At 38.1% G+C, this 22,272-nt stretch overlaps 2 protein-coding genes across 3 annotated transcripts in view; one reads left to right on the plus strand and one right to left on the minus strand.

Annotated features, from left to right (window-relative positions):
* Positions 1-870: 870 nt before the first annotated feature.
* On the minus strand, positions 871-15,653 carry LOC133529113 (ubiquitin fusion degradation protein 1 homolog). Of its 2 annotated transcripts, none has more exons than XM_061866742.1 (7): positions 15,532-15,653; positions 15,340-15,460; positions 13,300-13,454; positions 9,959-10,088; positions 8,782-8,924; positions 8,418-8,621; positions 871-2,606 (listed from the first exon to the last, which is right to left on the minus strand). In XM_061866742.1, the coding sequence occupies exons 1-7, from the start codon at positions 15,532-15,534 to the stop codon at positions 2,451-2,453; spliced, it is 912 nt and encodes a 303-aa protein (XP_061722726.1). In that variant the 5' UTR covers positions 15,535-15,653; the 3' UTR covers positions 871-2,450. The 2 variants fall into 2 exon arrangements, with proteins under 2 accessions (XP_061722726.1, XP_061722727.1); XM_061866743.1 differs by having other exon boundaries at positions 15,340-15,454; positions 15,532-15,640.
* A 400-nt stretch (positions 15,654-16,053) lies between these two features.
* LOC133529125 (clathrin heavy chain) overlaps positions 16,054-22,272 on the plus strand; it is a 46,009-nt gene continuing 39,790 nt past the window's right edge. Inside the window, exons 1-3 of the mRNA XM_061866761.1 lie at positions 16,054-16,198; positions 16,355-16,460; positions 17,513-17,738. Coding sequence (XP_061722745.1) covers positions 16,419-16,460; positions 17,513-17,738 — 268 coding nt within the window. The 5' untranslated portion in view covers positions 16,054-16,198; positions 16,355-16,418. The remainder of the gene's footprint in view (positions 16,199-16,354; positions 16,461-17,512; positions 17,739-22,272) is intronic.

The raw sequence follows: 22,272 nt of genomic DNA on the forward strand, positions 1-22,272 counted from the left end.
ATAATGTAGGGATATTTAATGTGGAAGGGGTGCTAAGTCATCTATGAAGTATAGGTTAAATTTATAATTCACAAACTATTAAATTATAAATTTAAGGAACTCCCTATACATTATGTCAAAAAATTCATTTTATGCCAGAAATGCTTTACATAATTTCGAAAAAAGCTGACATTCTTCAACTGCTGGATCGATTTTTATTAACCTCTTGTACGCCAGACGGCGAAGGAATATGCCGTGCCCCGGACGCAGGCGATCGCGATTATTTAAACGAAATTGAACTTTACGGAGTCCCGCGTTAGTCCCTATTGCATTGGCGAAACTGTCGGCTGTAGCCGTCGTTGGCGTCCTTGGCAAGTCTTTCAGATGTGGCGGTCAAAAGATTAAACATAGCTAAGAACCACCTCAAGGAAACTTACGCAAAAATAACCGCATCAAAATTAATAAATATTATAGGACATTATTACACAAATTGACTAAGTCCCACAGTAAGCTCAATAAGGCTTGTGTTGAGGGTACTTAGACAACGATATATATAATATATAAATACTTAAATACATAGAAAACACCCATGACTCAGGAACAAATATCCATGCTCATCACACAAATAAATGCCCTTACCAGGATTTGAACCCGGGACCATCGGCTTCGTAGACAGGGTCACTACCCTCTAGGCTAAACTGGTCGTCAAATTGGTCCATCCGTTTGAAAGCTACGCTGCCACTGACAGGCATTGGCGTCGAACGTATAACACCCTTTTTTGCGTCAGGGGTTAATTATTTATATAAAATGATTACATGAAGTTTGATAGAACTTAGCTCCAAAAACGTTGATTCATATTTCACCTTCAAATGAAAAACTTTTGGTCCAAAGTAGAGATCACGTGTATTTATTTCACAGAATCTTTCAGTACAACAGCAGCGTATGTATAAAATCTACTAAGGATGAGGCCACAAAACATGTTTGACAAATTATTTCTATCACTATTATTAGTATTATTTTTCAATAAATTTAATACAAACATGGAATGGTAAATATTGCCAGAAAGGATAGCTCAAGAAATAGCGTTCTCATACATGATAGTAGTGGCCTTTTATTTTAAAAATTATTAGCGTATCTTATGTTCTCTCTAATTCATTCATGTGACCGTGACACCAAGAGAGCTAGAGTCAGACCAAGCTAAGTTGGCAGCGATTTTGATAGCCCAGATGGCGCAAGTTTTATTTCAAACTTCTATGAAATTATGACGGTTACCAAAGAGAATTTGAAGTAGAGGTGGATTGTCAAAGAAAACCTTGTAGCCACAGTAAGTTTACTGCCATCTTTCGACACATGATTAAAACTTTAAGAACGCCATTTGACTTTGATCCTTATTCTTTCACTGATATGTGTTAAATTTGTTAAATATCAAAAAGTGGCGCAATCTAAAAGATCAAAGGCCAAAGGTATGGCGGCATCGTTTCGCGCGATGGCGCCACAACCTTTAGCCGATGCCCGTTGTTGCCACACTTTGTCAGAGTTAGCTCGGTCCTACTCTACCTTACGACACGGTATTATTTCTAATTTCCACTGTTCCTTATTGAATAAGGAATTCAGCAGCCAATTCTGTTATCTTGGGGGCTGTCATAAATTTCTCAGTTTATGTATCTCTGTCTCTATCACTCTTGAATTGGAGTGCTAAGATGGAGCAGGTTCAATTGGCTCAAGTCAGACCTATCTGATGACCAATATTGGTTAACTTAATTTTCAAATTTTTCGCCGTATGAGATTTTTTATATAGCAGGTCACGAGTACTAGGTAAAACATTGGCAGTGCGCCGCGAAAACCCCCCTTGAACTCCTTGCGTCTATTCGCGGCTTGATCCAAACACCTGCCTTGAGGCTTCGTCATACTGCAGCGGGGTCTAAGCCAGGCGCAGACATTACCCCCGCCCTGTACCGTGAGATCGGATCGAAAGCATAACACGTGCCACGCTGCAGTGTGACAAAGCCTTTAGCTACCCTTAACCTGTCATCTACAAGCTGTCAAAAAAAAACACCGCTCTATCTACCCAGGCCGGAGATTACCGGCCAATGGCCTATTATTTGTTGCCCTTGTCTCCCGCTCACCACCCGCGCGGGCCATCCCAGGGTCGTTACGATGGATTTTTTTTGCACCCGAGCTGATTTTAATAAAACTGCTTTTTAACTGGGGTTAAAATGGCCCGGAGATCTCCATACGTAACAAATATGGGGCACAAAATACTGGACGGAGATCTCCGGCCCGGCTATATAGAGGGTTGCTTTTTTCTCAAGGCCTTGACAAATGTTATGGTTTTTTTTTGGCTGGAGATATCCGTACTGAGGACAGGTTAACCCGAGCCCTACGAAATGCACGCTCCGAACGTGTACAATTGTTTTAACCAATATACGCTCGGAGCGTGCCTTTCGTGGTTGAAACATGAGCAGACGTAATTAGTTGGACTTGGCAGTGCGCAGCGTGAAGCCCTCGCCCTTGAAGGCCTCGAAGGGTTGGATGGGCGCCTCCTCGCGCGCGCTGGACGGCCGCGTGCGGATGAACCGGATCGTGCCGATCTGGTAGTCGTAGTCGGGGATGCCGCGGACGTAGGGCTGGAACGAATTTATACTAATTTAATACGTATTAGGAAATATACGAAGATGTTCTGAAAATGTGAGAATATCCTCATTTCTGATTTTTCTATGGTAACGATTTTTTCTCAAACTTGTAATGAAATGTAGACAATTACTTACATCAAATTAGGTCCGGAAATACTGCGTATCCGGTGAAAACAAATTGATTAATAGTACATTGTGCAACGCGGGGGGTAAGTGAAATTTTGCATACGAGGGTGGTAATTCCCGAGAGCCGCAGGCTGGAGAGAATTAAAGACCCCAGTTTGCAATATTCTTACCCCCGAAGTTACAATGTTTTTCATCACACTTGCGAAGAAAATACTAAATTTTAAGCGAAATAATTCTTAAATACGGTGACATCAAACATTCGTCCGCCATTTTGTAATTTCTTGGCAGGTGAGGCATCGAAGGCACAGACCTATTCGGCATTCAGCCACGATTGAAAAATTATGTAAAAATATTTTAAACGGCTGTTAAATTAATCAAATTATATAATTTTAAACATAAACAAAAATATTAAATTATAAACGTCAGTATTTAAAAAGTAAAACTCATTTATGCTACTTGGTTTGTACAGTCAGCGTCAAATACTTCGTAGCAGTCAAAGTAGCCAAATAGTTCGGTACACCATACTAAATATATGGTGTACCGAACTATTTGGCTACTTTGGTTGCTACAAAGTATTTGACGCTGACTGTATGAATAAGCGACATAATTAAAAAAAAAAAAAAAAGAAGCTATAACTCCCTAGGGAGTTATAGCTCTTTTTTTTCACAATCCATAACTCCGCAGAAACAAAATAGGCCTTTGTCCTTCAACACACCCGCTTGAAAGAAGATCTTTTTCGAGCAAGTGTGATAAAAATTCTTTTTTATTTATTGCAAGTTTGAAATTGAAATCATTTATTGCATATCACATAGCAGGTACAGGTGTTGTTAAATATAAGGCTGTTGATGTGACGCCCTGTTAGGACACAGCAACATAGTTCCACAAAAGGCAACACACTAAGCTTTCTAAAATTGTACATATTATTGGCACATGTATCACTATACAAAAGAGATATTATGTATCTTCAAATAATTATCTTATACTATAGTAGCATTTATTTAACAGGAATGATTTTAGTTTCTTGCTAAACAGGCTTAGTTATTCTCGTTTCTTATGCTATTTGGGAGGTGATTATATATTTTTATTGACATGTAGTGTGGGCTATAGTCTGTATCTTTAGGTATTTAAAAAAAGGTAAACAAAATCTACCCTCAAATGGCTCCTTAAGGCAGTTGAGGGTAGATGAAAACATTACATGATCAAATAATGGGTTTAAAGTCAGGTCGTTCAGTGACAGATCCAGGCGGTTTTGTATTTGGTTTTAACCAATAAATATTAAAACTACCCGAAAATGTACAAATTGTTTGTTTACCTTTTTTTAAATACCTAAAGATATAGACTTATAGATGTGACCAATTTCAGTTTAGAAAAAGGAAGTTTCACTTTATTTAAATTGCGGTCGTTTCTTTGGGTAGTGTTTCAGGAGAGTATAATTCACTACGTTTTTTTTTACAAATTAGTGGTCTCTAGAATATCTATAGAGGTAAGGGTGACCCAACTAGCAAAAACACGCTTAGAATAGTCTCAAGACTACAATTTTTTCGCTCTTATATTGATCTTATAGCATCGTATAAGCCCGGATTTGGGCACAAATTATAAGCGTATTTATTTTAATATCGTTCTAATATCAGTCTAATTGAATGCTGCTTGCATTTACAGTAATCTTTCCAAAACTTATTTTAGCTACCTTTGGCTAATATCGCTTTTACGTAAGTATCTTGTAAGCCTACATAGGCTTATATTGGTCCAACGTTAGAATCTTATGAGCCTTAATAAGCTTATTTAGATTTTTTGTAAGATCACACAGAGAGTTGAAACATTCTATTTGTGAAGTATAAGTGTACGAGTGAAATTAAATGCAGCAGCGTGACATAAATATGTTAGTGTAAGTATTTATCTAACTGTTTATGAATTATGTTTCAATATAATAACGTGCTCGTTATCATCGTGTGTGTTTATGTTTTACGGTATGTAATCACGTGGGAAAATATTATTTACTGTAAAGTAGACCCTGTTTTCCACTTCAAACTTCATGCGCCTGATCAAATATGGTATTTGTATCCGTTTATAATTATTTTATTTCTTTATTTGTACTGATAGTCAGCCATAGCTGTAGGTGTATTATTAAAGCGCACTATTAGACTATTATAAGATTATTTACACTAAATTCTGCATTCAGAATACAAATGATATGGCCATGTTGAATTAATTAGGGTTCCTTGGTTTACTTACTAAAACCTTAAATACATTTGTTTATCCTTACTAGATCGCTTGACACATACTAATAAACTAAATGTTTTTTTTTATTTAAGTGACAAGATTGGTGATGCAAAATGGTTGTATTTATGGATATAGACCATTACTTGATGAAGAAAGACTTCCGCATGTTAAAACATTTAACATGGCCTTGGGAAGAAACACAATATACAAGTCTTGTTATTAAGCTACTATGCCAATACATTCCAGGAGACAACTCATTAATTTGCACAATCTCTTTGTTTGTGTTAAGCAGTGTCCTTGCGTCCTTTGGTAGAACATTATTTAGTCTTCTGTTTAAAATAATCAGCAATCCATTTACTGCTGCATGAGGGATATTAAATTTTAACGCCCATTTTTGTAATTCACTTTTTAAGGCAAAATCTTTCTCATAATCTGTTTTGTCATCGGTCGAAGATTCTTTTTCACTAAAATCATTAATTTCACATACTGAAACTTTGTCTTCAACCTCTACATCTTTCATGCAAGCAGAACCTACAGAACCCTCACTAATATTTTCACCAACACTACCTTGTCTTGGCAGGAGCTGTATATGTATTTGATTTACTTATGATTTTTTTGTACTTCTGAATTTTCCGCCGATAACCATCACTTCTCGAACGTTTTTTCCAGTTGTCGTAATCCATACCTATTTAAAATTACACTCTTACTTTAAATTACAAAAAAAAAATTAATTAAATATCATACTTACAAGTGTTCCCAAAATCGATTTAAGATCAAACGATCTTATATTGATCTTGTCTTTTGTGATATAAGTATCTTTATCCTATATCACTCTAATATCTTACTAAAGTGCTGCTGTTGATCTTATTATGCTTGTTTATAGATTTAAATAAGATCAGAAAAGTACGTACTAACAGTGTTCTTATGCTATGTTGATATTAGTCTTACATTCTTACAATAGCATTTAGAAAGTCTAATATAAAATCAAATGAACTTAGAGAATGGGGATATAAAACTAGGTACTCTCAAGTTCAATGAGACTTCGTAAATGTTATTGTAGGACCAAGAGGCTTATAATAGTATTATACTATGTTGATATTAGTCTTACATTCTTACAATAGCATATATAAAGTCTAATATAAAATCAAATGAACTTAGAGAAAGGGGATATAAGACCAGGCACTCTCAAGTTCAATAAGACTTCGTAAATGTTATTGTAGGACCAAGAGGCTTATAATAGTATTATACTATGTTGATATTAGTCTTACATTCTTACAATAGCATTTATAAAGTCTAATATAAAATCAAATGTACTTAGAGAAAGGGGATATAAGACCAGGCACTCTCAAGTTCAATGAGACTTCGTAAATGTTCTTGTAAGAGCAAGAGGTTTATAATAGTATTATAAAATGCTCTTATATACATATATAAGACTAGGTAATAAGACTGACCTTACTAAAGCCGGTACTAGCTTGTCTAAGACTAATATAAGAGTGATGATATGTTCCAAAACAATAATAAGAGCTCTATAAGCTCATCAGTCTTATAAAGTGCGCAACCTGAGACTCTTTTGCTAGTTGGGGAGTATATAATTTTTAGTAATAAATGGCATACAGGATTCCATTTCGTCAATGTTAGCCAGAATTCTGATGCATCGTTTTTGGAGTATAAATATTTTATCTATGTCGGTACTATTACCCCATAAAACGATCCTGTAGCATATTTTGGAGTGAGCGTATGCATAGTACGCTGTGAGAGCTGTCCTTATGTCCGTTACGCGTTTGAGGTGATTTAGGGCGTAAATGAATGACGATATCCTGTTCGTCAGGTTTTGTATATGCTGCTTCCAATTGGTACTAGTATTGATATCAATCCCAAATAACGTTGTTGATTTGATGCATTCTAATTTAATATTATTATAAGTAAGGCTAATTGGCTAGTCCTGTTTTTGGTGAGGTTTGAATTGGATGACTTTTGTTTTATTTAGGTTAAGTTCAAGATTGTTGGCTTGTAGCCAGTCCTCCGTTTTACGTGTTTGGGTTAATATTGTGGCAGCTTCTTCAGGGTGAGTGCAGGGAAATAATATTGAAATATCATCAGCAAATGACGTGCAATGTAGTTCTAATATTTTTGGAATAAGGAATAACGAAACAACCCGATACACTACCTTGCGGGATAGAGCCAGTTACAGGGACTCTGTCTGATTTGACGTACTGTGTTAAGCCTGTATCGAAGTTTTAAGCCATTTTCATGTAGAGCCTCTGATTCCTGTGTTATGCAATTTAACTAATAGACACTCATAACTATCTCTATGTCATGCCTTACTCTGTCGAGTAAGGCATGACATAGAGTCTCTCTCCTACTGTCGAGTAAAGTTTGAGAAAAGCACTAGGTATACAAATATCGGCGAGAAACGCAGTTGCCGGCCGCGTATCCCTATCGTCGTTGTGGCACTCAAGTCTTAGAGAACTCTTGAGAAGGTGGGCGGAAGTTCCATGAGGGTTACTGAGAACCAATGTTCAATGCTTGTGGCTGACAGATATATTCAGAAGTCCTCTAGATATAATTTTAAAACACTACTACAAGTCAATTCTGTTGATGCTAACCTAAAAATTTAGCTACACCTATGTATATAATTGGTTCGCGTTAAGAGTGCAGTTAATCATCATTAAATTTAATTCAGTTACACAAAGGACAGAACACAACCGTTGCGCTCGAAAGTATGCCTTCAAATGGTCAATGTGAACTAGGATTTCTAATTAGGAACGATTTGATTGGTTAGGGGGCGTAGCTAGGCCGGCGGGCAATGATGGATTAACTGCATTCTTAACGCGAACGAACTATAATTCCTGGAGTTTTACCTCACGATTCCATTTGGAGTTACCCCCTGTATAATGTTAATAGCACAAGCATGCCGACATTGCGCCGAGGGCTCCGAGTCACTCGCTGACCAGCTTATTCTTGCCATCCAGCCGGTTCCCCTCCCCCTTGAAGGGTACATAGCTCTGCACCAGCATGAGGGCCGCGGGATGCGGGATCTTGTTCAGCCTCGCCCTGGGTGTCTTATCATAAACTGTCATTTCCAAGTACGTTTTATAATGTCACTAGTCATACCTGCTGACTTTGCGCGCCGCGGGCTCCGAGTCGCTCTCGCTGACCAGCTTCTTCTTGCCATCCAGCTGGTTCCCTCCCCCTTGAAGGACACGAAGCTCAGCTCAACATGATGCCAGGATCATGTTCCAGACCCTCAGCCTTATCACTACACCTTATAAAACAAAGTCCCCCTCCGCGTCTATCTGTCTGTATGTTCGCGATAAACTCAATACTACTCAACGGATTTTCATGCGGTTTTCGCCTATCAATAGAGTGATTCTTGAGGATGGTTTAGGTGTATAATTTGTTAACCCGTCCGAAGCCGGGGCGGATCGCTAGTAACAATGATATAATGTTGGTACAGACCTGCCGACTTTGCGTCGCCGGCTCCGAGTCGCTCTCGCTGACCAGCTTCTTCTTCTTGCCATCCAGCCTGTTTCCCTCCCCCTTGAAGGGCACGAAGCCGCTCGGTTCGGGCATGAGGGCTGCGGGGTCGTGTTCCGCCTCGCCCTGGGCCTCATGGCTTGTACGCTCCTCTTCCTTGTAGCCGACGGGAGATTCGAATTCTACCTGTTAGGATACAAAATCGCGTTAGCATCATTATTTCTACTTAAAATATAAAATATACACCACTAGAACCTACATGCATACTTAGCAACACATTAAACTGTCCAATGTATACCTTATCCCCTTGCCATAGGAATTACTAACCTTCAATAGAAGTACTCACGTTCATATCGCACTCGATGATGATGACCGCATTTCCAGGTTTTGTTTCCAGCACGCACAGCTCGTACACTTTGGAGTTGTACTTGATGGCGATGACGTCACCGGTCGTCAGGCATGAGAAGTTACGTAGGCAGTTCTCCAGTACTGAGAAACGAAATTATATAGTCAGGGCAATTGGGAACAGCATGTGAGGGGAATGTCCAAACCACACTGCTAAATTAGTGTGGTTTAAACTTTATCTTTTATGGCTATTGTTATCGCAAACCTGGCCTTGATGTTGGCTAGAAGTAAAAGGACTCGGGAGCTGGACTGAGAAGGGTTTTGGAGACCCCTGGGTAAATGTTTGGTACTGGATAATCTAGCATTACGAGTATGTTGGAAACCGAAGCTGTTAAAATCCGGGGCGTATTGATATGTTTGACACAATGTAGAGCTGGTTTTTACTTTTTACGCTGTCAGAACTCTAAATTCTAACCAAGTGTTTCAATTGGCGGGATCACACATAAACTAGCCCCTTACTTATTTCACTGGCTCAGTGACCCAAACAGGATCTTGGGCTCTGACACAATAGAGCGCCACTCTGCCCTATCCTGCGCCACTTCATGCCAGTCAAAGTCAAAGTCAAAATATTCTTTATTCAAGTAGGCCTAGCAACAAGCACTTTTAAATCGTCAAATTTTACAAATATCATCTTAATCTAAATATAAGAGCAATTTATTGATGCAGTTATTATTGTTCTAAAAAAAAACATTGAATTATTATAGATATGGTAAACTTAATAATAAGAATTTCACAAAAGGATCGTCAAAGATCAAAATTGTATAAAAATACTAGTCTAGAAACTTTCTAAAATAAAATCTAAATGTAAAAAAATACGGTATATATCAATTTCATCATTATTAACATACAGTAACATACAGTTGGGTATTCAGAGGGCGAACAGGTCTTTTAGGACTTCGTCACTCCAGCGGTATCTGGGACGCCCAGACGGACGTTTTCCACCCGGGTGCTACACATACGCTCTTCTCACAGCACGATCCTCTCCCATCCTCTCTAGGTGACCGAGCCAGCGAAGTCGTGTGGCTTTGATCTCGCCAATTATATTGGGCTAGCTAAACTAGCCCCTACACTAGGAAATTGCTGAGCGAAGCTGCCTGGTGGAGTTGAGTTTTATTTACCTGCTTTAGGATTGCTTATGTCTAAGAAGTCTTCAGAAAGTGGTTTGAACTTGGAGAATGTTGCAACGGGCAGGGACACACTCTCAATCTGGAGCATAGTACCCTCCTCCATTACCAAATTGGCCATCATCTGTAAATAAAACATACAATTATTCGTTATTGTTAATATAAATCAAATATAATTGACTAAAACGGGATTTAATTGGGTATAAAATAAAAATAAGTCTTTATTTCTGGGTAACAGAACAAAAATATAAAATATACGCAACTTAATTTAGGATTAAACCTAATTAGGCGGATCCACACAGAGCGAGCATACGCGCGAGAAAATTTCCTCACGCTCAAAACGGCCAGTGTAGAGTGCCTCAGCCGAGGCGGCACGCTCTGGCGAGGATAACGCACGCGCCGCCTCAGCCGAGGCACGTCTACACTGGCCGTAGTGTGCGCGAGGAAGTTGCCTCGCGCGTATGCTCGCTCTGTGTGGACCCGCCTATTTATATATAAAGAAAATCACCAGACCCCTCTTAAAAGGTATAAGGCCTCCTCCAGATTTTTCCATTTTTTGAGATCTTGGGCCTCCCATATCTAGTTGGTACCTGCTACTTTATGATGGTTCCTATGACAGTTTATTTTAAAAAATGATTGTAAACAGTTTATGGGAGATTAGTAACATTTAAGTAATAAAAATACAGTAAAACATATTTCTTCAATTATTTTTGAAATAAGCCGCACCAACAGTGCCGGATTAAGATATTTTGATGCCCTAAGCATTTCTAGACCATAGTGCCCCCTCATCAAGATTACATCGAATTTTCTTGGTAATTTGAGTGACTTTTATTGCCGCATTACTGTTGAGAATTTAATTTTCAATCCGTTATCATTTTATCACGAAAATTGACAGTGCTGCAGCAGTAATGTTGCAACAGTAGGTACGAGTAATACTGCTGCAGTCACCATGATGAATGTCACCTTTATCAAAGCTGACCTAAACGAAATGACCGAAATTATCTATCTATCATTGTGTGCTTTATACTATGCGATTAAAATTAAAACCTGCTTTGGTTCACAAGGTTCTCGTAGCGTAACATGACTTATGCACCTGCCCAAGAGTAACCCGATAGTTTTTAACAGTGTATTTTGATTATAATTGGAGCAGACTTTGGAATAAACAATGGTCAAGTGTAAGCAAATTCGAAGACCGTGCTTCGCATAAGGCCGGAGGCCGATCTTACCAATGTCGCAAGTGTAAGCGAAGACGTAGGACGTAGGCCGTGCTTTGCACAGGGGTTTTGCAACCTCAAGAGCTTTCCTGCGAAGCTTATTCATGTGAGGGCAAAGGCCGAGCTTCAGTGGGGGCTTAGCTCTGACAAGTTTTAAGGAATTAATTCTCAGCAAGCTGGAAATCATTTTCCTACTTCCCTTTGGTCCTAAATGCGTGTAATCCGAGTTTGCTCCGTCCCAGGAGGTGTACCTTCAGGAGGTGTACCTATCGAGTGGTTTGGCAATCCAAGGAAAAAAATATCTCCTAAGGATCTCTTAGCAACAACAACAAATCGTTCTTGAAGAAATTTTTGAGATAAAAATGTACGCACACCTCCTGGGATTGAATAAACTCGGATTACACGTATTTAGGACCAAGTGAAAGTATTAAAACGATTTCCAGCTTGCTGGGAATTAGTTCCTCAACACGCTATTTTTTTATCTAATTTGATTGACCTAAGTCGTGAAAGTTTAAATCAGTGTTTTTAAAGGCAAAGTCTAAGATTTAGCTTTTTATAAGGCTGACGCGGAGCGTTCGATCAGCGCGTGTGAATGAGGCCAAAGGTCGAGCTGGAAGAAACCAGAGTGGGAATGGCTGAACGTTCGGAGCGTGTTCACTGTTCATACAATACAACCAGTGGTGAAGTGTGAGCAAGGCAGAAGGCCCAGCTGCGAGAGAAGAAAGCTTGGAATTGGATCTATGGGCAAGTGAAAATGAGGCAGAAGATCGACTTTTGCATAAAGTATAAGGCCTACTAGCCTAGCGTCGCATAAGACCTAACGCCGAACTGCAAAAGAGTGGCTTCAAAACAAACATATCACGGTTCTCCTACTACTTGGCCTTTGGCTCAACTCGAAAGCACGACTTGATAAGATGCTTTTGGTTTACGGAATTCGCGGGGCCCTTTATTTTGACAATTAGGTCGTAGGATCGCGGCACTGCAGCAACTCGGCCTAGCTGACGAATCTGGCGTGCAAGAGTGCAGAGTTCGCTACAATATCGGTAATCTACGAAAAAATCGGCTGGCCATGGTAAGATTTTTGGCCATGAGCTTGGCCAAAAGCTTGGTTTTTGGCCCCAAGGCCCTCCGCGTAAGGTCAAAGCGAAGGCCTACGTTGGAGACGTGCTTACGTGTCCTCACTCTCTTACCTTTATGACCCTTCGTTATTAGATGGGTACTCGTACTTGCACACGTATCATGAAGTTTCGTGTACATAACATACTCCACTACGACTACGATGCTGATGCAACCTGCACGTTTTTTTTTCCTCCGATTTTGGTGCCCCCCCTAGACGTGGTGCCCTAAGCAAGTGCTTATTTTGCTTAAGGGTTAATCCGGCACTGCGCACCAAAAAAAACTTGAAGGAACTATCATAGGAACCATCATTTAACGCAAAAGGTATAATGTATAATGAAGGGAATTTATTGTAGGCCTGCATATTGCTTTGTACAGGCAGAGCTAGTAGTTAAGCAAAAACCCAATATATAGAGAATGAGAACGAACGAGAGATCAAGAACTTATGATTGTTCAACAAAAGGGAAGACTTACCTACAATGCACTTGCTACGAAATCATAAAAACCTAATGCTGCCCTCCTCTAGACTAAGAATGCACTCTAACAATACCTTTGTCATGGCTATAAAAATTTATAATAACTAATAAGTTGCCAAACAAAATCAATCGAAAATGTAGAGAATTTTTTTGTAAACAAACTAAAAGGATTATTAATATCAAAATGCTATTATCCAGTTAACAATTAATTAAATGAGTCTATTTTATGAATTTTACTGTTACTTAATATACTTTTCACTGATAATTCAATTATGTATATTCAATTCTATTGACATGCTATATTACTCTTTATTCAAATTATGTAATTATAATTAATTAACTTTAAATTATTATTATATTTTTAGAAATGTAAAAATGTAGACTTAAAAATGTTGCAGTGCCCTAACAGGGTGTCATGTACCTACTAATGTGTTTATTGTAACACCTGTATTTTTTGGCCATGATAGCAATAAAGAAATATGAATATAATGAAGAAAAAAAGAGAGGAACTATAAAAACCTTAACATACCCAGTGTGGCAAGTACACCTTCCCCTCATCAGCCACAAACTCCAGCACTCCGCAGTGTGTGGACCTCTTGGACTTCTTGTTGGTCAGTTTGAAGATCATGGGGTACTCTATATTCAACCTTGTAAGCTGCTCTAGCGCTGACGGTGGCATGATTACTGGAAACACATTCCAATGAGAATCTTAATAGGTGGGTCCACACAGAACGAGCATACGCGCGAGACAATTTCCTAACGCACAAACTGGCCAGTGTAGACGTGCTTCGATCGGTTTGTGTGTGACGAAATTGTCTCGCACATATGCTCACTCTGTGTGGACCGACCAATTCACATTCTTGCTATTTCCATGTAATGGTTATGACAATTTCTTAACACATAACATGATTAAAAAACCATATGTAGCGAAAACGCTTATGAACAGAGAACCTGCACTGGCAGAGAAAGCGTTAATAGGAGTACAATTCTAAAAGCTAGCTAATAATTTAATGTAAATGTTAAAAATAGTATTCATTTACAATTCTAGGTTAGTGCTTGTATTATGATTATAAATATGTGGAAGAGAAACATTTTGAATTCTTGACTTGTTTTCCTAATTTATATATATTTTTGAATATCCTGATCCTGAATTATAATCTAGCCTTTTGATATTTTAGTGATGCTTGTATTATTTTTTTATTTTTGTGTATGTTCCTGGGAGAATCAACTTTTTAGTGTCACTCGTTGCCATGGTTACGATTAGTTGTCCAGGGGACAAAAGTTCATTGAAATACTGATTTTATAGTACTTAAATGTATCAAAATTGCGTTTTTGTGGTCGTTATAACCAATGTCCATAATGGGCCCCCTACTAAGCATGTTAATAGAACGGCATACAACGTCTCTTCAAACAAACTGTGCCACTGTTGTCCCTTGGACAACGGGACAGGATAACAAAACAAAAAAGTATTTCACACCGGCCCAACGCCTACGGCTTTATAAGGCGCAGGTGCGCCCGCACATGGAATACTGTTCTCATCTATGGGCAGGGGCACCCCAGTACCAGCTTCTCCCTCTGGACCGCATCCAACAAAGAGCAACTCGAATTGTCGACTGCCAGTGTATTTCGGATCGGCTTGACTCCTTGGCGCTGCGTAGAGATGTGGCCTCGCTCTGCATTTTCTATCGCATGTACAACGGGGAGTGCTCCGAGGAATTGTTCGGATTAATCCCTGCCGCTTCTTTTCGCCATCGCCCTACGCGACAACATTTCCATCCTCACCACTTAGATGGTTGGCAGTCCTCAACTGTGCGTTTTTCCAGGAACTTTCTGCCTCGCACAGCTAAACTGTGGAATGAACTGTCGCCTGCGGTATTTCCGGAACGATACGACCTTCAAACCTTCAAGAAAAGAGCGTACTCCCATCTCAAAGGCCGGCAACGCACTTACAACCCCTCTGGTGTTGCAGGTGTCCATGGGCGGCGGTAATCGCTTACCATCAGGTGATCCGTCTGCTCGTTTGCCTCCTCTACCATAAAAAAAAAAAAAAAAAAAGTTGATTCACCCTCCTAATATATTGTACTGTACTGTATGACAACATTATCATCAAACCCTTTGTATTACATAATGTTGCCAAAGAGAATTGATTGTAATAGAGAGGGAAAGTCTAAGTAAAGAATGTGCCCCTTAGTTTGACATCCAAAACAGATGGCGCTGTATTGCACTGATTGATAAAAAATTATGTGATATATAAGCTATTATCTACTACATACACTAAGCTATTTCTTACACAGCAGATATATAATTTCTACAATACCTAGACATTAACAACATTAATCAAATTAAATATATGATTGAAAAACTGATAGATGCCCTAAAAACCAGTGCCGGGTCTTACAGACACAGCTTATGCTGAGCGGCATCCTATTTGGTGTATATATCATTATTTACTTTGTTGTTCTTATGTACGTTTTTATGCCAAATAAATATTCCATTCTATTCTAGATGAGGGCTAAGTCATATCTCAAATTACTCCTTTGTAACCAAAAAAGGTTAAGAATTTGCTAACTTTTGCCTCCCCTCTCAACGTCCTGTCTCTCGTTTCCTGGCAGCATGGACACTGAGAAGCATCTGTAGGTCATGTTGAAAGGCCTCGATATTTCATGAAACATGTTGAAACCAAACTGAAACTAAAACGTGTATGTTAAATAATTTATGAATTACATTTCATAATTTATAGTGTATTTACAATAACTCCTACCATTTTGATATTTTTTTTGTTTACTTTACCAGAAACAAAGAAATATTAATTTATTGCAAAATCATGCACACACAATCTAGCAATAGAAAATAAACATCGATTTGACAGATGACAGCTGATTTGACACACAGGAGGACATTGGCAGAGTTAAAAATATTCATTAGAAAATTGCAAATCAAACTCGAAATCTAAAATATCTTTGCAAGAATACTACTTTTTTGTGAGAGAAGCTGGCTAACCTTTGTTTTTTTGTATAAAAACTACACGCCCTGATTTATTAATTTTTATGTTTGAGTTTATCCACAATATTTTTTTGACGCAGGCATCCCTAAATTGTTAAGTGTTGCTAGAAGTTTTAAGAATAGAATATCATAAATATTCTTTAGAGAAAATAGATGTACCAAATTTCTTTTCTTACTATTATTTTTTACGCAATTAAGCTTGTTATTGAAAAATCATTATTAAAAAAGCTAAATATTAATTACAGCATGATTGTGAATGCATCGATTACTCATCACCGAGTCTACCTTTCTTTTTCTCGCTGATATCTGCCATTTCATTTGTATATGTGGCAGCTGCGGGTGTTGTAGAATTTTTCGTAATTTCTCCACATATTAGAGAAGTTATCAAGCCCTATTTTTCCTTAATGTAGAAATAAATCGATTGTGTGAGTGAATAAATAGCTACGTCATTATAAATCCATAAATTATTCCATAGATATCCGGCCGTTGTCATTCTCGCTTTCAAGTAACGCCATGTTGATTGTCAAAAGTGTTTTCCGATGAGACAGCAGTGAAAAGATTTTTTTGTGTTATCATTTCAGACTGCGATTTCAAAGAGTCGCGTGTAATATAAATCGGTCTAGTTAGAGTGAAGATCTAGCAGCCATGGCGCAAGTATTGCCTATTAGGTTCCAGGAGCACCTGCAGGTATGTACGCCCATCGATTCGATGAACATATACTTATAGCGGCTTGACGGGGGTGATAGATGATTCAGTTGACGAGCAGGGGGTGTCTGATGGATGTTTAGTGCATTATTGTGTCGTATATGGAACAATAGTCGCTGGTAGTGACATTGCGCAATTATGGTTAACAGTTTCCACCCCCTGCTCGCGCCGTCGGGAGTGGGTGCCCGGTATTGATTTGCTCCACATTCACCTCTGGATCATATGTTTCCAATTCGTTGCCAAAATACTTTAATAGCCAGGTCAATACTGCGCTTTCACTCCCTTAATTTTACAAAATTTCTTTATGCCAACTTTTACTTTGACTGGAAATCTTTACTCACTTTACACATTCATTGATAACATATTTGACACATACTTACTTCATTCATAGTCTCAAGTTGGCATCTTACTATTACACTTGAAAACACATGTTTTCAAATCTTATAGGAATCTAATAAAAAGAAAGCAAACTTACTGAAGGAGATCCTAGTAACAGAATTTGTGTTATTGACAAAGACCAAATTTAATATTATCTGCTGCACAAGATACAGATAATGAATACTGCTCTTATTCTTTATTGTTTCTTTTTTTATATAAACTCTAAAAGATAATAAAATATGTGTAATGCACACATATTGTTTTACAAAATATATTTCGAATTAACAGTTATGTAAGTATCAAATAGGCCCAAGTTCAAGCTACCCACTTTTATTTTAAATGCCAATTTGACAAAACAGTGTTTTTTTTTCATTCATTATGACAGTAACACTGATGTTTTCCTTTACTTATTAACTATTCACAACATTTTCTATAAAAAGGAGTAATAGACTGATCAGTTAGTTGATAAATAAGTAATAAGTTGGTTTTCTCCACCAAACAAAAAGCATTATTATTCAGATAAGACATATTATTAAACAATATTGCCATAATGGAGCTTTAACAGGGTATAAAAACCATGACTTGTCACACCCTTAAGACTTCAATATTATGAAATAAACCAGCCTGTCAAACAATAATTAATGTAATTGTTACAGCTCACAAATGTTGGCATCAATCCAGCATCCATTTCTTTCAACACCCTCACAATGGAGTCGGACAAGTTCATCTGTGTTCGTGAGAAAGTGGGGGAGACGGCAGAGGTGGTGATCATTGACATGGCAGACCCCACCAATCCTATAAGGAGGCCTATCAGTGCTGATTCAGCCATCATGAATCCAGCCAGCAAGGTTATTGCACTGAAGGGGAAGGCTGGTGTTGAAGGTGAGACATTTTCTTATTAGATGGAGACATTTTTAACCCCCAACGCCAAAAGAGAGGTGTTATATGTTTGACTCCAATGTATGTCTGTGGCATCATAGATCTCCCAACAGATGGACTGACTTTGATACAGTTTTTTTACGTCAAAGGGGTCATCCATTAATTACGTCACATGAATTTCTATGTTTATTGATCCCTCCTTGTCACATTTGGTAAACCCCTCCCCGTAATTTTGTTTTCAACGAAAAATCGAATAGACAGGTCCACACTGAGCCACCACGTGAGTTTTCTTCGCCCGAGCGTGCCACCTCGGCTGAGACACGTATACACTGGTTGGTTTGTGCGTGAGGAAATTGCCTCCAGGCGCGGATACAAGATTTGGCTTAGGGGGGGGCCATTTTGAGAAAATCATATATTTTTGCACAGAAAATAAAATTTACTCAATTTAGTAATGTGAGAGCCAGGGTTTTAGGGGGGGGCCATTGCCCCTATGGCCCCCCCCTTGTATCCGCGCCTGATTGCCTCACGCATATGATCACTAGCCGGGTCCACACAGAGCGAGCATACGCGCAAGGCAATTTCCTCACGCACAAAACGGCTACTCAGTGTGGACCCAGCTAATGAAGTTTGCACATATCTGTCGAAGTCTAATCAAAAGTCCCGTTTTGTTGCTTACCATAAGGATGAGATTTACTTGTATCTTTATACAAATAACCTGTCATAACGTCCTTATCGTAAGTAACAAAGTGGGACTTTTTGCTTGGAAACAAACAACACATATCGTCAGGGATAGTGCAATACCGTTGATAGAGTTCTAAATAACAAGGAAATAGGACCTTTCTGCATTTGTTAGTTCCGCGGTATTGCAGTTTGCAGTATCCCGACAATATGCAAAGTTTGCAAAGTGACAGTAACAATAGCAAAGAACACCAATTTTCATTAGATTTCTTGTAATGCTGTACAACATTTATTTATTTAAACTTTATTGCATAAAAGAAAAACTTAACATACAAAAGGCGAACTTAATGCCAAGAGGCATTCTCTGCCAGTCAATCTTTGGGGCCGAACAGAAAAGATTTCATAAGAACATTGTATACAATAAATTTAATTTTTGACATCTATTACATAATATAATAGCTATGACATGTATTGTGATAATACTGATAATCTATTAAATTTTTTATTGTTTACATAATTACATGTTACGAGTATGTTCATTGTGTAGATGTCAACAACTTTCTTTCCATAACTTAACAATTGCGTATTGGGTATAGGTAGGATCAATTATAACTTTTCTGAATATTTTAAACAAATCACTCAAGTTGTTAAGAGCACATACAATTTATAATTACTTTTTACTTAACCGCCTTCTGTTATCAGGAAGCAATTATTAGAACTGTAGCATAGTGATAACACCAAGTGCTTATTATTAAACATCTGCCTCCAGACACAATTGGGTGGTTATCTTTATCAGTCATGGATGTGGGTTCAAAACAAACAAGTGGGACTTGGATGGGTTCATGAGGGAGAGAACAAACAAAACTAGGAAATATCTAAGAGTTTTGCTTAAATAAATCTTAATCTACTGCATGTCATATAAATTTATTTATTTAAATTTGAACTTTAATAGGTCAATAGAACTCGATTTAACTAGTTACAATATTCAACTGAATATATGGCAGTTATAAAACTGCCTTTGTATGTGCAAGGGGTTTAGTTGATCTTGAGTCATATTCAAGATAGGATTGCTATATAGTTTCCAATTTGTATAGATATTTAGGTTAAGAGATTGGAGTGACAACACTGGGTTGAATCCTGCCAAATTAAATGTTTGATAGTAAATTTAGAGGCATATATAGTCATTTTACTAAATTTATACAGGTAGCTAAGTAACATTTACATATATATTTGTTAAGCCAAAAAATCTAATTGATAACATTTGTTGTCAGTTTTCATTACTTTGACACTACACACACAAACAGTAATAAAACAAACAAGAGTCTCGTGAAACTTAAAAATGATAACATAGTGGTTAATTGTTCATTCACCAATCCTTTTTCAACTAGTTGTCACAATATGCAAAAAAAAAAAATAACTTGGTTACATCATGCATCAAGCCGCCCCTATCGGGATAAAGATAACAGGCCCGGCAATGACTCATGCATACATTACCCCGAATTCTGTGTGTCCGTTATTGTTTACTGTTGGCAACACGCCCCGTGAACTGACCTTTGCATTTATTGGAACTCTTTATGTGACCCTACAATTAGGAACATACGCAAATTAGGCATTTCCTCTTTGTTGGACTTGATAAAAATATGAAACATGTTGACACACTTGAAATTTTTTAAATTCTAAGTCATCTATCGTCGTTGAGAATGGCAAACCTAGCAACAAAATATATAAGGTATTATTTAATTTGATTAAAATCGCGCACATACCGGATTTGGTATTCTAACCAGAGATGTGCGAGGTTGCGTAGCGAGGGATCTGTTTGTTAGGGCCATGTCTCACCGGGACACCATGGCGGAACCAATCGCATACAATTTGTTGTCGGCGGCGACTGGTTGCGCCGCCATGGTGTCCCGGTGAGATCCCTTAAGAACCATTAGAATATTGTCTTCTAGAGCTGTGCAGAGTTAAGATAGCTAAATGAAGTGATTCTATTGGTTTATAAAGAACATATCCCTCGCTACGCATCCTCGCACATCTCTAGTCGAACCCAGACTAAGTGGCAGACAGGCATCTTAAAAAATAATTTAACGTTTATATAAAAAAAATGCGGTAATGTTGTCAAAGAAAGTTCACTAATTTCTTAAAAACATAGTGTACACACATTGTCACATTCAAATCCAAAATTCAATAATTTTCTACTGAAATTTGAACCTATAGTGCAGGGAATACAGTTGATTTTGTTTTATTTGAAAATTGAACGAAACAAAACAAATGCATCTCTGTTTCAATTGAATATGATTTAAATTTCAATGAAATGAATTAGTCCTATAGGTAGGATCTTGGGCTTTACGAGGATATATACAATTATTAGCATATGATAATGATAACTATTCAAATGTTTAAATGTTCCGCATCTGACCTTTTACATTAAGTACAATCGCCATCAGATATATCGGAGCGGCCGAGGTGCTCAAAAATATCTGAACACGCACTCTAACGTTTTGACAATATAGGCGTGTTTAGATATTTGTGAGCACCTTGGCCGCAGATAAAGACATTCCCGTATCGATTAGGCTGTGCACGTGGGCGCTAGTGAATGCAATCCCGACTCGGGATTGCAAATTCGAGATCCCGCGGGATTAGAAATATCAATCCCGCGGGATCCCGGAATTTTCGGGATCCCGAGTAGATTTAAAAAAAGTAAAATTCGAATGAATTAAAACGATAATAACGGCATGTTTGTGATGGTGACGTTAATTAAAATAACGTATTAATAGACAGAAAACAAAAACCTTTATTCTTTAATATTATTAACCAAATCATCATCAGTTTTCCTTGGAAATTAACAAAGGTAATCAAAACAATAAGTATAACTGTAATAAGAATCAAAACAACAAGGAATTAGAGAGTATAGGACATTATTACACAAATTGACTAAGGCCCACAGTAAGCTCATAAGGCTTGTGTTGAGGGTACTTAGACAACGATATATATAATATAAAATATTTATAAATACTTAAATACATAGAAAACACCCATGACTCAGGAACAAATATCCATGCTCATCACACGAATACATGCCCTTACCAGGATTTGAACCCGGGACCATCGGCTTCATAGGCAGGGTCACTACCCACTAGGCCAGACCGGTCGGTATTACTAGTGATTTTGAAAGTGACTTCTTAAAAAGCAAAGGGTATTAAGAGTGTTATCTGCTAAACGGCATCTTACATCCGTTGCAATGTACTCAGCTGCTGAGAATGCCCTCTCCGACTCAACACTGGTTGGCAACAGCGTGTCGAAGCAATTATATGAAAAAAGCAAAAATCTCCCCCTTGTTCCTCCACACTCAAATAAATCCATTTCCTTTTTTATGACAGACTCTAATCTGTCTAAGCTCGTGGATACACGTGTAAAGGGACTTTTAGATGCTCGCAAATTTTGTTCTAATTCCTCTTTAAGTGACATATTAGTTTGTACAGCAGTAGCACGTAAATTCAAATCTTCTGCAATCATTGAAAGAGGCAAGTCATCTTCGTTTAATACTGCCGTATTAATCTCTGCTTAGTTCGGTTCTTTACGATATAATACGTGTGTTACATCGCTGACGACTGCCGCCCAATCCCGTCAATCCCAAACGGGATCCCGTCATATTATGCGTCGGGATTGATCCCGAAAAATTACACGGGATCTCGCGAGATCGGGATCCCGCGGGATCGGGATTGCATTCCCTAGTGGGCGCGGAAATTAGGACAGGTCGAAACAAAAACGCAATTGGTCTCCAGAGGGCGATTGGTTACGGCTGCGAGGGTTTCTGGAGAGACTGGAGATTTTGCGTTATTTGACATTTAATTTGCTGTGA

The sequence above is a fragment of the Cydia pomonella genome, chromosome 20 (genome assembly GCF_033807575.1).
Source record: "Cydia pomonella isolate Wapato2018A chromosome 20, ilCydPomo1, whole genome shotgun sequence".
Lineage (NCBI taxonomy): Eukaryota > Metazoa > Arthropoda > Insecta > Lepidoptera > Tortricidae > Cydia > Cydia pomonella.